The sequence below is a fragment of the Mesoplodon bidens genome (genome assembly GCF_964165515.1).
Source record: "Mesoplodon bidens genome assembly, chromosome: 15".
In the NCBI taxonomy this organism is placed as follows: Eukaryota; Metazoa; Chordata; class Mammalia; order Artiodactyla; family Ziphiidae; genus Mesoplodon; species Mesoplodon bidens.
Window position 1 is genome coordinate 6,691,816 of NC_138171.1, and position 13,317 is coordinate 6,705,132.

The 13,317-nt window shown below is 42.8% G+C and overlaps 1 protein-coding gene across 1 annotated transcript; it reads right to left on the reverse strand.

The window, feature by feature from the left end:
- Positions 1–3,128: 3,128 nt before the first annotated feature.
- Positions 3,129–13,315, reverse strand: CSTF1 (cleavage stimulation factor subunit 1). The gene is made up of 6 exons (XM_081255467.1): positions 13,001–13,315; positions 10,662–10,862; positions 8,674–8,951; positions 8,312–8,509; positions 7,163–7,553; positions 3,129–4,336 (listed from the first exon to the last, which is right to left on the reverse strand). Exons 2-6 carry the CDS (start codon positions 10,828–10,830, stop codon positions 4,077–4,079), a joined length of 1,296 nt encoding a protein of 431 aa, XP_081111593.1. The 5' UTR covers positions 10,831–10,862; positions 13,001–13,315; the 3' UTR covers positions 3,129–4,076.
- Positions 13,316–13,317: the final 2 nt, after the last annotated feature.

The following is a 13,317-nucleotide window of genomic DNA, read 5'->3' on the forward strand; positions in this document are numbered from 1 at the left end:
CTGGGCCAGTGAGCCATGGCCGCTGAGCCTGCGCGTCCGGAGCCTGTGCTCCACAACGGGAGAGGCCACAACAGTGAGAGGCCCTAGTACCGCAAAAAAACAAAAAACAGAAAACCCAGCTCCTTTGGTCAAAGTAGGATTTCATAAATTGCCAACAAATTCATCTAAATACCCTAGTATAGGGATAATACAGGGAGGACTGCGATTCTACAGCTACTTATTATTAGTGAGAACTGAGCTTAAGAGCCTGAATTTTGATCCCAAGGTTGAGAGGGAAAAAGAGTAAGAGCAAGACTTGAAAAAACGGATGCAAAGGAAACACTGCAGGTGGAGAGGGGGTGTAAAGCTGGAGGAAAAGGCTGAATGCAGACAGGAAGATCAAGAAAATCCGGGGCAGAAAATGACACCACAGGCCAGTAGTCATTGCAGGTGAGAAGCCAGGAAGAGAAGAGTAAATTGGCCAGAAAATGACTGGGAAAGAGGCTTCATAGATGAAAACACCCACTAAGGGAGTAGCAAGGCAAAGGCAAAGGCTCTAGAAAAAGGGCAAAAACATGAGGTACGAAAGCTATGGACGTGTTGAATGTTTTATAGTTTTTGTTGTTCAAACCCACTTGGTTACTTTTGACGTCTCTTGATCCCGGGCCCCATTTTAGTTATTCTGTTTTAGTTCTTCAAACATATTCTACATATATATTGTGCATCTGCTAATTCCACTAAGTCTGACTCGTTTCTGATTCTCATCACAGTGGCTGTTTCCTATGTTCACTTGTGAACACGTGATTCTTAGCGCTTTCTCTGGGAGAAGGAATTGAGGCCTGGTGATAAGATGTGCTCATCCATAAAGAACTGGTGCTGGCCTGTCTGGCACTCATGGCCACTATCAGCTGGAGTTGCTTGAAATTCTCAGCTTGCTTTTCTCCAAACCACATAGGTAGTGTGGACTGGTTCAACCTTGCTTGTGGATGGGATTCTCGAAGACCCTCCCCTGTGCCAACACTCGACCCTTCCCTGCAAACCTGAGCCAGTAGTGTTGGGCGGCATTCCTCTTTCTCTGAGGTGGGGATTTTGTCCAGTTCACCCTTTTGCTGAGGGGCCACCTTTTGGACTCTGGGTTTTCTTTCTGGGTCTTGATCAAAGTTCCTAACCCCGTGAAGACTCAGAGCCCAGAAATCTTTAGGCTACAAGGGACTGACAAATGTCCTTGGTGCAACCGGCAGCTCTGTCACTGTTAATCCTCTGGATTTGTGCTTTGTGTGGGGTCTGCCTCAGAAACCCCCTCACTTTCTTGCTAGCTCAGCTATCTACTTAGTGATTAAAAACAAATTCTATCCAGGTTCGTACTGAAAGGGTTCTGTCTGGCCTGCTGTTTTTTTTCAGTAGAAGTGTCCTGCAAGAAGTAAATGTTATTCCCCTCCCCCAATTCTGTTTATATCATGTTTTTAAAAAAGGAGGTTCAGTGATTGAAGTGCATGTTGGGGATGATTTTGATAAAGTTCTTCAATCACAGAAAAGGAAGCTATCGCCTGGAAATGACTTGCCTGAGACTTAGATGCCCCCAACATCTCCTTTCCTAAGAGAAACCAAAGCTTAAGGCAAAAGCCAGATTTCTCTGAACGATCTAAAGAAATAGATTATACTAAAAATTGTACATTCATAGAAGAGGAAAGATACGCAGCTAAAGGTGATTAAGCTACGAAAATCTGGCTTCTAGAACAAAGCACTAAAGAAACAGTGTGAAAAGTGTCAGTCCAAAGTCACAACTGCTGTTCGAGAACTTACGTTCAAATACAGAAACATTCAAGGCAAGCTCCAAAACCAAACAAACAAACACTAGCTTTAAATTATCATTATATACAAAAAGTTTATTTTAGAAATCACATGTCTTTAAAAAATAACATAGATGTTATGAGTTCTTATCTTAACTGGATATTACTCACCATCTGAATGTCAGGGTGTTATGTGGTAAAATTAAGTGGTACAATTAATGATGTGATGAAACCAAGTCCATGTAATATCCCTGGCATTTACACCAGTTTCAAACATTAATGTGATTTTTAAAAGAAAAAATTTTTTAAAAGAAGTCTATTTTGGAAACACACAAAAGCATCTTGATCTTGTAAACAGAAGTCCTGAAACTACAGATCTATTGCTGAGACTATTCCAAAAGCTGGAAAAAGTAGGCAGTATCATTTAAATTCATGAACAGTTAAAAAGGTCCAATGGAACTTGTATCAGGCGTGCAGTGTGGTCATCCCAGTGCGTGTGCCAGAGAGAATAAGCAGAAAAGTTGAACCTTTGCTTTATAGTTTCATAGGCTGAAAGTTGGAAAACGTGGGTAGTTTTGGTTGGTAATTTTGGGGTAGAATTGGTTATCCTTGTTTCTATTCAATAGGTTTCTTTCGGTCGTACAAGAAGAGCACCCACAGATGGCCAAGCTCAAATACCACAGAATGAGAACACAAAATAAATTTAAACTCACTACGGACCAAAAAATATAGCTCTTTGGAAATCTGAACTAAAACCTGTGACTTAACACGTTAAGAATGCTGAAAATGGTTTTATAAACCAAAGAGTTAAAATGATCCTTAAGGATGAAGTCTAAAGCAGAATTTTTTTTTTTTTTTTTTTTTTTTTTTTTTTTTCTTTTTGCGGTATGCGGGCCTCTCACTGTTGTGGCCTCTCCCGTTGCGGAGCACAGGCTCCGGACGCGCAGGCCCAGAGGCCATGGCTCACGGGCCCAGCCGCTCCGCGGCATATGGGATCCTCCCAGACCGGGGCACGAACCCGTATCCCCTGCATCGGCAGGCGGACTCTCAACCACTGCGCCACCAGGGAGGCCCTAAAGCAGAATTTTTATACAGTAAACTTCAGAAGACTATAAAATTCCTGTAACATAAGACGATTACTTTTATTTCATATCTTTATCAAATGATCCCAGACTGTATTTCTAGGTACTCCTACCCAGACCATGAGGTATTTGTATTGGGAGATAATGATAAACCAAAGTTTCTCTCTGTAAGGGGAGCTCAGGGCTCTCTGACCTAGCTAGAGTTGAATCCAGAGAACCACTGTCACTGCCTAAAAAGTTTCAAGAACCAGAAAACCTGATTAGTTTGTTAATTGCAAAAAAAAAAAAAAAAAAAAACAACTTCTGAGAGTGCAGCTGCTGGGTGTATCCACGATGAGTAGTTACAGCTCATGCTGAAGGGAACTGAAAAATAAGATTTAAAATTACATAAGAACGAAGTCAATCGATAGTAATCATTCCTGAAGATGAGCAACACCTGCGAGCAACACCTCGGGCTCAGCGGGCTCACCTAATTTTGATTTTACACTGGATGTGTTTTCAATGTTTCCTATCAAATGGTAGTAATCTCATCAGAAACACATTTACTGAGGACAAGCATTTTAGGTTGTGAAAGGATAATGTGGGACGTGTGATGGGAGATATACCTTCTATAAATCTTCAGGAAAAGCTGGCCATTAGTTTCAATGAAGTGAAAAATGTGTTAACAGTAACGTCACAGATCTGAACTTTATTATCAGAATGATGTCACTTTAGGATAGAATTGATACTATCGATTTTCTAACATGGTTGTAATATGGCATAAAACTCTTGATTCTCAGAGCCATATGCCCCCGTATCTGCCAAAATGTATTTTGAAAGGAAATGTACAAAGGGAATGTAGAACAGGCACAAAAGTTGACAAAATATCCAGATGAACATTCCTCATGACAGATCCACTTGAGATCTAGAAAGCACTTGAATACTCTATCCTTCTTCAAATGATCAAGGGAAATAGCAAGTCCTGTATTTACAAAACTGATGAAAATCACACTGCAATAATCAGTGACTGCAGAACAACCGTACAGATCTGTGTTTCCAACTTTTTCCACCATGATTCTCCATCAAGGTAAAAAAAATTCTTTCATACAAATCCCAGAAGGACGCAGAGGTGGCAGTGCGGCTGCCGAAGATGGTACAATGACTTACTACTGAGGCTGATGACGGGACACACGGGCAAGGAGGGGCAGAGTCCTCGAGACAAGAACCCTGTTTAACGCCGGCGGCTCTAGTCCGTGGTTGACCTCCGGTACCAAAACCGCGCCCTGAAGTCGTCGCTGCAGGTCATGAAGCCGGGGTTGGTGGGCGAGTGCACGATACAGCGCACGATATTGTTGTGGCCCAGCGAGAGCAGGTTCCGGCGCTCGGCCGTCCTCGAGTCCCAGCAGCAGAGGCTGATGGTCCTCTCGTCAGGCAGCAGCACGTAGTCCTCCGTGTGGTTGAAAACGGCCTGCGTCCGGTGCACCTGTCGTCCGCTCAAGCCAGCACCTGTGCAGTGACCGAGAGGTTAAGGACTGGGCGCCAGGGCTAGCTTTCCAGTTCACATCTTAGAGCCCAGACTGTTCTACTTTTGTTATTAGCTCTGTTGACGTAAAAACTGCATTTTAAAATTGCTGAAGTAATATACATTTATTGTGCAATTTTGGTAACTCTAAAAAAAGTATGAAGAAGAAAATCACCTTTGGGCCCACCACCTAATGCAACTCTGTTAATGTTCTGATGTATTTTTAGGCATAAAAACACCTTAAAAAATACCAAAGTGGTGCCACATTATCTAACTTCATGTTGGATACGTTGTGTTTTTACTGGCTGCAAAGTATCCCATTGTTTGGAAGCACCATTAGGTAATGATTCTTTTCCTGCTAGGCAGTTAGTTTGTATCCAACTGTAATATTGTGACAAACATTCTTTGTGCGGAACACGTTATTTCTTTAGGACTAAATTCCTAGGACTATAATCACTGGGATGGATGAACAGCCACTCTCCAAGAGGAAACTCTATGCTTTTTTTTTTTGACCATGAATTAAAAAAAGCCTATTTTATGTTTCAAGTATTATATGAACTATTAAAAAAAATCTGCCTGATAATTTTACAGAGTCAACATTTTGATGAATATCTTTTCCAAATATCTACGTGCGTTGTATACTCGTTTGTAATTTTTATAAATCAGGGCACACGGCATACAGTTTTTATTCAACAGTTTGTGGTGGAGACCTACAAAGAGGGAATATAGCTTAACGGATAAAAATACACACTGGGCTTCCCTGGTGGCGCAGTGGTTGAGAGTCCGCCTGCTGATGCAGGGGACGCGGGTTCGTGCCCCGGTCCGGGAAGATCCCACATGCCGCGGAGCGGCTGGGCCCGTGAGCCATGGCCGCTGAGCCTGTGCGTCCGGAGCCTGTGCTCCGTAATGGGAGAGGCCACAACAGTGAGAGGCCTGCGTACCGCAAAAAAAAAAAAAAAAAAAAAAAAACACTTTGGTGCTGGATCTGGACTCAGTACTTATTAGCGATGTGACTTTGAACAAATGACTTAACATCCCTGGGCCTTAACTGTCTCCTCTGCTCTGCAGGGATAATTACAGCACCTGCCCACAAGATGTTGCAGGGATTAAAATGAGGTGTAATGCCCATTCAGCTCTGCAGTATAAGTGTTCAACAAACATTACTATGAGTGTTTATTTTTAAAGGCTGCATGCTGTGAAAGGCCATGTAACAACTTACTCAGTGCTTCTTCTGGACATTTATATTCTATCTAACTTTCTACTACTCCAGATAATGCTGGGATGAGTATCTTTTTCTGTGTGCACGTGCATGCTTCCCAAGAATCTTTTTAGGTTAAATTTCTAACAGTGGATATAGCAAGTCAAAAAAATGTATATTTAACATTTTGATAATATGACATCAAGCTGCCCTTCAGAAATATCTTACCAACCACACTCCTAACAACATGTGATTTCCTGGAACGTTTATCAATACTGTATAATACCAATCTTTCCAATTCCTGAAATCTGATGAGCAAAAAGATACTTCCACATTCATTTCTTAGGTTTATAGTGAAGCTGGTCATCTTTTCTTGGGTTCACTGAGCAGTGTCTGACCTATGTTTATTACCTATGCTATGAATTTTTTTTTCCCTAGCCAGCATTTAATTTCGTTTAGAGCGTTTAAAATTTTTAACATAAAAATTTCTAATGTTTACTTGATAGTTTTCCCTTTTCCTTCATTATTACAAGAGCCCTCTGAATTCTGCTAAAGATTAAAACTGGAAAAGCAGATCCACAAGTGCTGACATGAAGGGGTCTTAAACTGTGAATTAGAAAAAGAGGGAATCTGCATATAAATTCATTATAATCTCACTTTAAAATCAAATCCCAATTCTCCAGAAAAACAAACCAATCAGCCACATATAACCATAAAACATCCCAAACATCCATAAAACAAAAATGACTCTTCCCAAGACTTGCTAGCTAAACGTATCATTTACACCAGAAGCCAGAGATGGCAGGAAGCAAACTCTGGTTACAATGAGATAAATCTATGGTAGGTTATGCTGCACCCTAGTGGTTCAGATGTCACCAACTCTTCAATTTTCTTCACTTATTAACATCCCAGCAGTCCCTTACAATAGTGCTGTTTTCTTGTGAGTTTTAAAGTTCTGGTCATGGCAATTTCAGTGTATGACACAAACATCTCACAACAGAGGAAACTAGCTGAAGTTTTCTACCAAACAGCCTTTGCTGCTACAAGGAACAGAAGAATGAAACACAATATTTTAATACTTACTATCAAATAATTAGACAAACACTGACTACTAGTGATAGGATAAATTGAAACAGATCTCATAAAAAGAGCTCACAGGCACAACTGTTACAATTAGAGACCGACGTGAATTAGACTATCAGACTAACAATTTTGTGTTTCTGTCTGAAGGGCCCACTTTATATCTAGGTTCAGAACACTTGGGGTCTCTTTTGGGGCTCCTTCTCCTCTCTCAGGCATGAGCCCAGATCCTTCCTCTCGCTTACTGAGTCTCTTCTCTGGACTGCTTTCATGTTTTTGTGGGAAGTGGGCAGGCCATGGGTCTGCAAACGGACCACCTAATTCTCAAGTGTTCCTTGCATGGAATCAGACCCAATTTGAGCTGTTAACCTATTGAGAAGGGCAAAGTGAAGAAAGGGGGGTTCCATTGCCGGCTCTGCCTCTTGTTTGATTCACACAGATGTATTGTGTGGATCTAGTTCGAGGATCTAAAAGAGAGTTCTGCAAACTAAAATGCCTCAGAAGCGTGAAGTAATATCAACGTCTCACATACCTGTGTATCTGACCAGGGTTCGTCCTGTTGATATTTCCCAAAGTTTAGCTACAGAGTCTTTTCCACTTGACAGAATGTATTTTGAATTTTTGGAAAAGATGGCGGAACACACTTCAGCACCGTCATGTGCTTTCTCAAAGGTTGTGATGCAGCGGTTTGAAACCCCGTCCCACAGCTTGATGCAGCCGTCCTTGCTGCCCGTCACGTACATATTGGCACTAGGGTTGTAATTAACGGAACATATGGCATCAGTGTGTTGATCTTGAGGATTGCAAGAGACAAAGCACTGAAATGTGTTGATATCATAAAGTCGAAGAGTAGGATGCTGAGTTCCAACAAGTATAAAGTCTCCAGAAGGATGAAAAGAGATGGAGCGTAACATTTCAGCCTCCTGTTGGGAAAGAGACCAAGCGGTGAACAATTAAACCCAGAGGAAATGTGGAAAATATTGGGCTGATGCAAAGAATCCATAGAACGGTGACTAGATATTACACAGGTAAGAGAAGAACAAAGAACTCTCTGGAATACACAAAAGGACCATCTGAACAAAGATTTCCGAAACTATCTACTGGTGAGATTATTCCAAAGATCACAGGTGCGCTTCATCATTTGCACATAAACAGTGGGTAAACTCAGAAGGGAATACTATCAATCTGTGACAGATTCACATACGATTAATGAATAAAAATAAACTATAAGAATGGTTTCTTTCATTTGTCCCAGGGCTCCAAATATTGAGGTGGAAGCCACTACTAAAACATTAGTCTTTCTGAACTGCAGATTCAAAACAGAGCAACAAATGTCGCTTTTCCAGCAAACACCTGAGAATTTCAACTGAATAATTTTTAAATTCCCCTAAGTTAGAGAAGTTCGTCGTGTTTTCTCTTTAAACAGGAATCTGCAACCTTTAAAGAGTGATGTGGATTCTGAGCTGTACCTGTGACCGGCAGCCATCCTCACTGGCCAGAGGAAGTGGGCGCGTGATAGCACGAGAGCCGTGCCATTTGCAGCGGGCGCTGCGTCCTGGCTGCCATCCTCTTTATTTACAGGATGACCACCGAGACGACTTTTAAAAAGAGAAGAGCCACACAACAGCTCATTGTATTTAGGGAAAAAAATGCATACAGCTCCTTTCCAAACATTCCTAACCTGAATGTATTTGAAGGCTCTTTTTGCAGATGGTTTGGAATAATCAAATAATTTAAGAGTGTAGTCCCTTGAACCAGAGGCAAGGATCTGTTCCGTTGGGTGGAAAGCGAGACACGTGACTTCATCCACGTGGTCGTAAAGAGTTCGAATCACTGGGTGGTTTTCCATGTTCTGCTGTGCAGTCTCATTCATCATGACCTAGGCCAGCAAGAAGAGAAGAGAATCTCAAAGTGTAAAATCTGTCTGGCTCAAAGTATACATCCTACAGCCATGCTAAGTTAAAACTGGTTTAAACTATGCTCTCATTCTCCCAAGAATGAACAACAAAAGGCAAATGGTAAGTACATTACCAGGATTTTTACCTCTATTGGCATGGCACTTTTGGCCAACATTCTTTCTGTGTCAAGTATTTTTATGGAAGCGTCAGCAGATCCAGTAGCTATTAACTGCCCATCTCTACTATAGGTAGCTACACGACATGGTCCTTTATGGGATGTGACATAGCATGTTTCATACTCTGAAGCCTCTGGGGACATAGTCTGGACATCTGCATCAAACTCCAGGTCAATTCCTGTGCCAGGGGCAACTGTATCTGACCGACCAATTGCATACTGAACTGCAGTATCATCGTTTTCCATTCCTGAAAGGAATAAAAATTAAGGGCATGAAAAAACGTTATTTTAAAAAGACAGGACAAAGTTCTGGATCCAAACTGGGAAAGGTGTTTGCTGATGTCAACTTACTCTTTCTTGGAGCTGCACGGTACTTAATACTGTACCAAGTTATGTATTGTGACCTGGGTGCACACACAGTGACAACGCTGTAAGGCAACAGGCGTTGTGTGGCAGGCTAGGCTCCAACAGGTAAAGTCACCTTCCCAGATACTTGCCTCCAAAAGTTTCTACTTTAACCACAACTACAGAAACTGAAAAACAGCAGTTCTGTAGCTAAATTGTCCGTTTTTCCCCATTCCAAATTTTAATATTTTTAGTGTTGAGCTCTGTTAGTAGCAGCTCTGAAGCTCATTAAGTCACAGCTATATTGACAGTAGTAACATTAATGAAACAGCTTTGAAAGAATGTTGAGGTTTAAACAAACTGAAGTTCCACAAGGAAATGCACTTGAAATTGAAAAATAACGACATAGCACATAAACAATTTTTATTAATATCGGAAAAATCAGAAATGCAGATAAACAAAAAACAAACATAACCTTGTATTATATCACCCAGAGTTAATTACTGTTAACATGGCGGTATGAATTCTTCTGGACCTTTCTCCACGCACACAGTTGTTTCATTTCTTAAAACACAAATAAAATCACGATATGTAATGTGGTGTGACATACTCGGTCATTTACTCATATGGAATAAACACCTGGCCAGTGTAATAAACGTTCACCCACATCATGTTGTTGGATCCAACTTTATGAATATGAGAACATGTACAACCAATTCCATATTGTTGGGCATTTCAGTGGAATTCATTTTATTTCCTCAGGCAAATTCGAACAGTTTACACTGCCAAGTCAAAGAGAATAAATACATTTGGCAATTCTGTATTTTACTGAGTGCTTGCTACAACACAGGCAAGCACCTGGATACACTGTTGAACAAGACAAGGTTCAATATCTTTATTAAACTTGCAGTCTGGGACTTCCCCAGTGGTCCAGTCGTAAAGAATCCGCCTTCCAATGCAGGGGATGAGGGTTCTATCCCTGGTTGGAGAACTAAGATCCCACATGCCGTGGGGCAACTAAGCCCGGGCACCACAACTACTGAGCTCATAAGCCGCAATGAGACAGCCCACGTGCTGCAAACTACAGAGCCCTCGTGCCACAACTAGAGAGAAGCCTGCACATCACAACAAAGAGCCTGCATGCCACAACTAAGACCTGACGCAGCCAAAATAATAAAACCCAAACCAAAACCCAAACCAAAACAACTTGCAGTCTTTTGGCAGGTGGTATGGATTGTGTGGGAAACGCAAAACAATATAGAAAATTTCAGACAGTGATTCTGTTATGAAGGAAATGGGACTGTTGTTTTAGAGCCCTTGGGGAGGTACGGGGAAGATGTTCGGGTTATTTTAGAAGAAATGACGAGGACTCTGAGACGACATCTGAGCTGAGACTTGAAGTCAATAATACAGCGGCAGAAAGCTCCAGATAATCCACATAAAGACCCTGAGGCCAGAATCTGCTCAAAGCCTTCACAATCTGGACCTTGCTTTCTCCTTCAGTACCTAGCACTGTGCTCGACACATACTAGGCACTAAAACTAAAGGGCAGTAATCTTGAAAAACATCTGAAACCTTGTCATGGGCTCAATGAATTTGCGTTCACAAGTTACCTAGTTTGATGAGGTGCAGGAGCTGCTCCGAGGGTGCACAGACAGACTGAGGCTTGATTTCATTGATGAGGCCGTTAGCAATGCTGATGTAGCCGTCATAGAGCAGCTGGCTAATGATCAGCTTGTAGAGCTGCTGGCGATCCTTCAAGCCCACTTTGGTTCTGTACATCTTGGAGAAGAGGAAGATAATTTCCCTGCCAGCTGCAAGAGAGAAAACAGGTGATGATGAGGGGCAGAGGCACTAGTAAACCACAGAAGCAACAAAGGAATCTGGTCAGCCTTTCCAGGGCTTAAATCCCAGCTCTATCAGCATTATCTTTGGCCAGCAACTATGTTTCTCTGAGATCAGGGTCCTCAGCTGTTAAAGTCAGTGAAAGCTAAACAAGATGATACATGTAGAGCATTGAGCACAGTAGCACACAGAAATGTTTCAAATCATGTTAGCCAACATTTACAGTAGAACCTCTCTTCACGAACATTTTTTCTCTGCTAAATTACCCACCTGCAATTTTTATTCTTTACCGCTATCCCAGAATCTTCCATTTCTTCTGTTAATGAAACCCTGGCTAATGTTTGCAATAGGTACAACAGCTGCTACTGCTGGACGTCCAAACACTACTGTTTCCACCAGCTAAGCTGTTATGTTTACTAATGTCAGTTATGGTCATTCTTAAAACATGTTTCAAGGCAACCGAGCTTGTTACATTACATAATTTAATTACAGAATACTTTGGAAAGCATTGTTGAATAAAATATTGGCAAATAGGATATGGCCAAAATAACTATAAAAAATGGAAAAATTGGAAGGACTGTGCATTTAGATTGATTTACAAGTGTTTAAGTTCTCTCTCAGGCTCAGAAAGCAAAAGAGAAAATTACAGATGGTTTCCAGTTTATGCCAAAAAAAAAGAACTCCAACTGGTTGACATGATTAGATAATCTGATTATAAAAATCAACGTCTGTACACGTGTAGATCTGTACAGGTATCGGAAGGCTGCAGGAGCTGGGGAACAGCAATAAAGAATAAAAGTCACAGGCAGACAGGTAGCTGTGGCACGGAAGAAAACTGGAAGGCAGAGCACAGGAGAGAGAGAATATAAGAAAGAAGGGCGGGGAGTGGGCAGTTAACACCACTTCACAGGGGTGATTCTGAAAGTGGGAGGTGCTGTAGGAAAGGGGCGGGGTACAGTGTTTTTAACTACCCAAGGCCCTCTGGAGAATTACTGAGGCTACTGATGATAAGAATAGCCAATGTTTCCTAAGTGTTTACCATGTTTCATCTCAATCCTCAACAACATCCTATAAAGGAGGTCCAGTAATCTTGTTTACAGGTGAGGAGGGGAAATAACTTGCCCAAGGTCTCAGAACTAGTGCCTGGAGGAACCAGCATTAGAACGCAGGCGGTTTGACTCCAGAGATGGTGTTGCTCTAATTGTTGCGTGTACTGCTCCTTAAAAACTTAATGATAAACTAGCTAAAATTCATTAGACATTCCGCATATAACACACATGGTGTAAGCAACTAATATGCATTACCTCATTCAATCTTCAGCTTATCCCATTTTAGAGGTGGGCAACCGGAGAGGCACAGGAAGGTTAACTCACCCAGGATCCAACAGCTTGTAAATGGCGGAGCCTGGATCCTAACCCAGAGCCTGCCTGAGCTCTTACTGTGCTCTACTGATGGGTATTAAGCAAATATATATAAATCCATGCTTGTGTAGACAACACTAGGACACAACAGAGATGATGAAACCGGCTCAAAGAGGTTAGGAAATACTGCAAGTAAAACGTGGCTGCGTAACTCGTCCAAGATTAAAGTGGCCACCAGGATTACCCACCCCAGAGCCCAGAGCTTAACCATTATTCCATCCTTCACTCGTGCCAGGCGCATCATAGGGCTACCAAGAGATTAAAATAGGAAAAGAGAGAACGAGCCCTGCTTCTCCACTCCCATAGAACGTCCGTTCGCTGGGCTAGAAAGCGCCTAATTACCGTCCCCAATTTGCAGGTGAAGGGTCTGCGGCCCGAAGACAGGAAGAACCCAGTCCAGGACTGGTTGTACCCGTAGTTGGAAGGAAGACCAGGGAGAGAACACAAACGCCCCCTTCACCGTACGCTCCGCTATGACCCCGAGCTAGAGGCCAGCGAAGAATGGAGTGAGGGTAAGAGGCCTTTGAGGAAGAGGAGGGACAGCGCGGACCCAGCCTGGCAACTCAGGGCGCATGCCGCCCCGCTCACTATTGACTCTTCCCGCCTCGCCGGCGTCCTTCCTGTGGTGCCCCAAAGGCGCTAGCCGACCGCACCCGCCATTCCACGCACCCCGGGCTCCCCCATACCTGCTCGTCCTGCTCTCTCGGTCTCCCGCTCTCTCCTAGAAAAATGGAGACGCGAATCCTGCCCGATCGATCGCTCCGGGCGCACCTTCACTGCGCACGCACAAAGGGCACCGCGCCGAGCGCTGCGCTATCGATTGACCCCACTCGCTCCTGCCCTTCTCGCCATCTTACGGGCGTGTTCTAGAGATTCGTTCACCTTCTCCGACTTTATCTCCGACGCGACAACCCTGACGCCAAGGGACTGCTGCCTCACAGACAAATGTCGGATCCGGAGAGCACCGCGGGCGCTAAAACGGCCGCGAACGTGGCGGGCCGTT

Excerpts from the sequence above, each read along its gene's own strand:
- CSTF1 (XM_081255467.1), bottom strand. The coding sequence starts at position 10,830 with ATGTACAGAACCAAAGTGGGCTTGAAGGATCGCCAGCAGCTCTACAAG. Across the intron at positions 7,554-8,311 it reads GAGCCTTCAAATACATTCAG|GAGGCTGAAATGTTACGCTC; the intron begins GTTAGGAATGTT and ends CTTTCCCAACAG. Across the intron at positions 4,337-7,162 it reads AACCCTGGTCAGATACACAG|GTGCTGGCTTGAGCGGACGA; the intron begins GTATGTGAGACG and ends GTCACTGCACAG.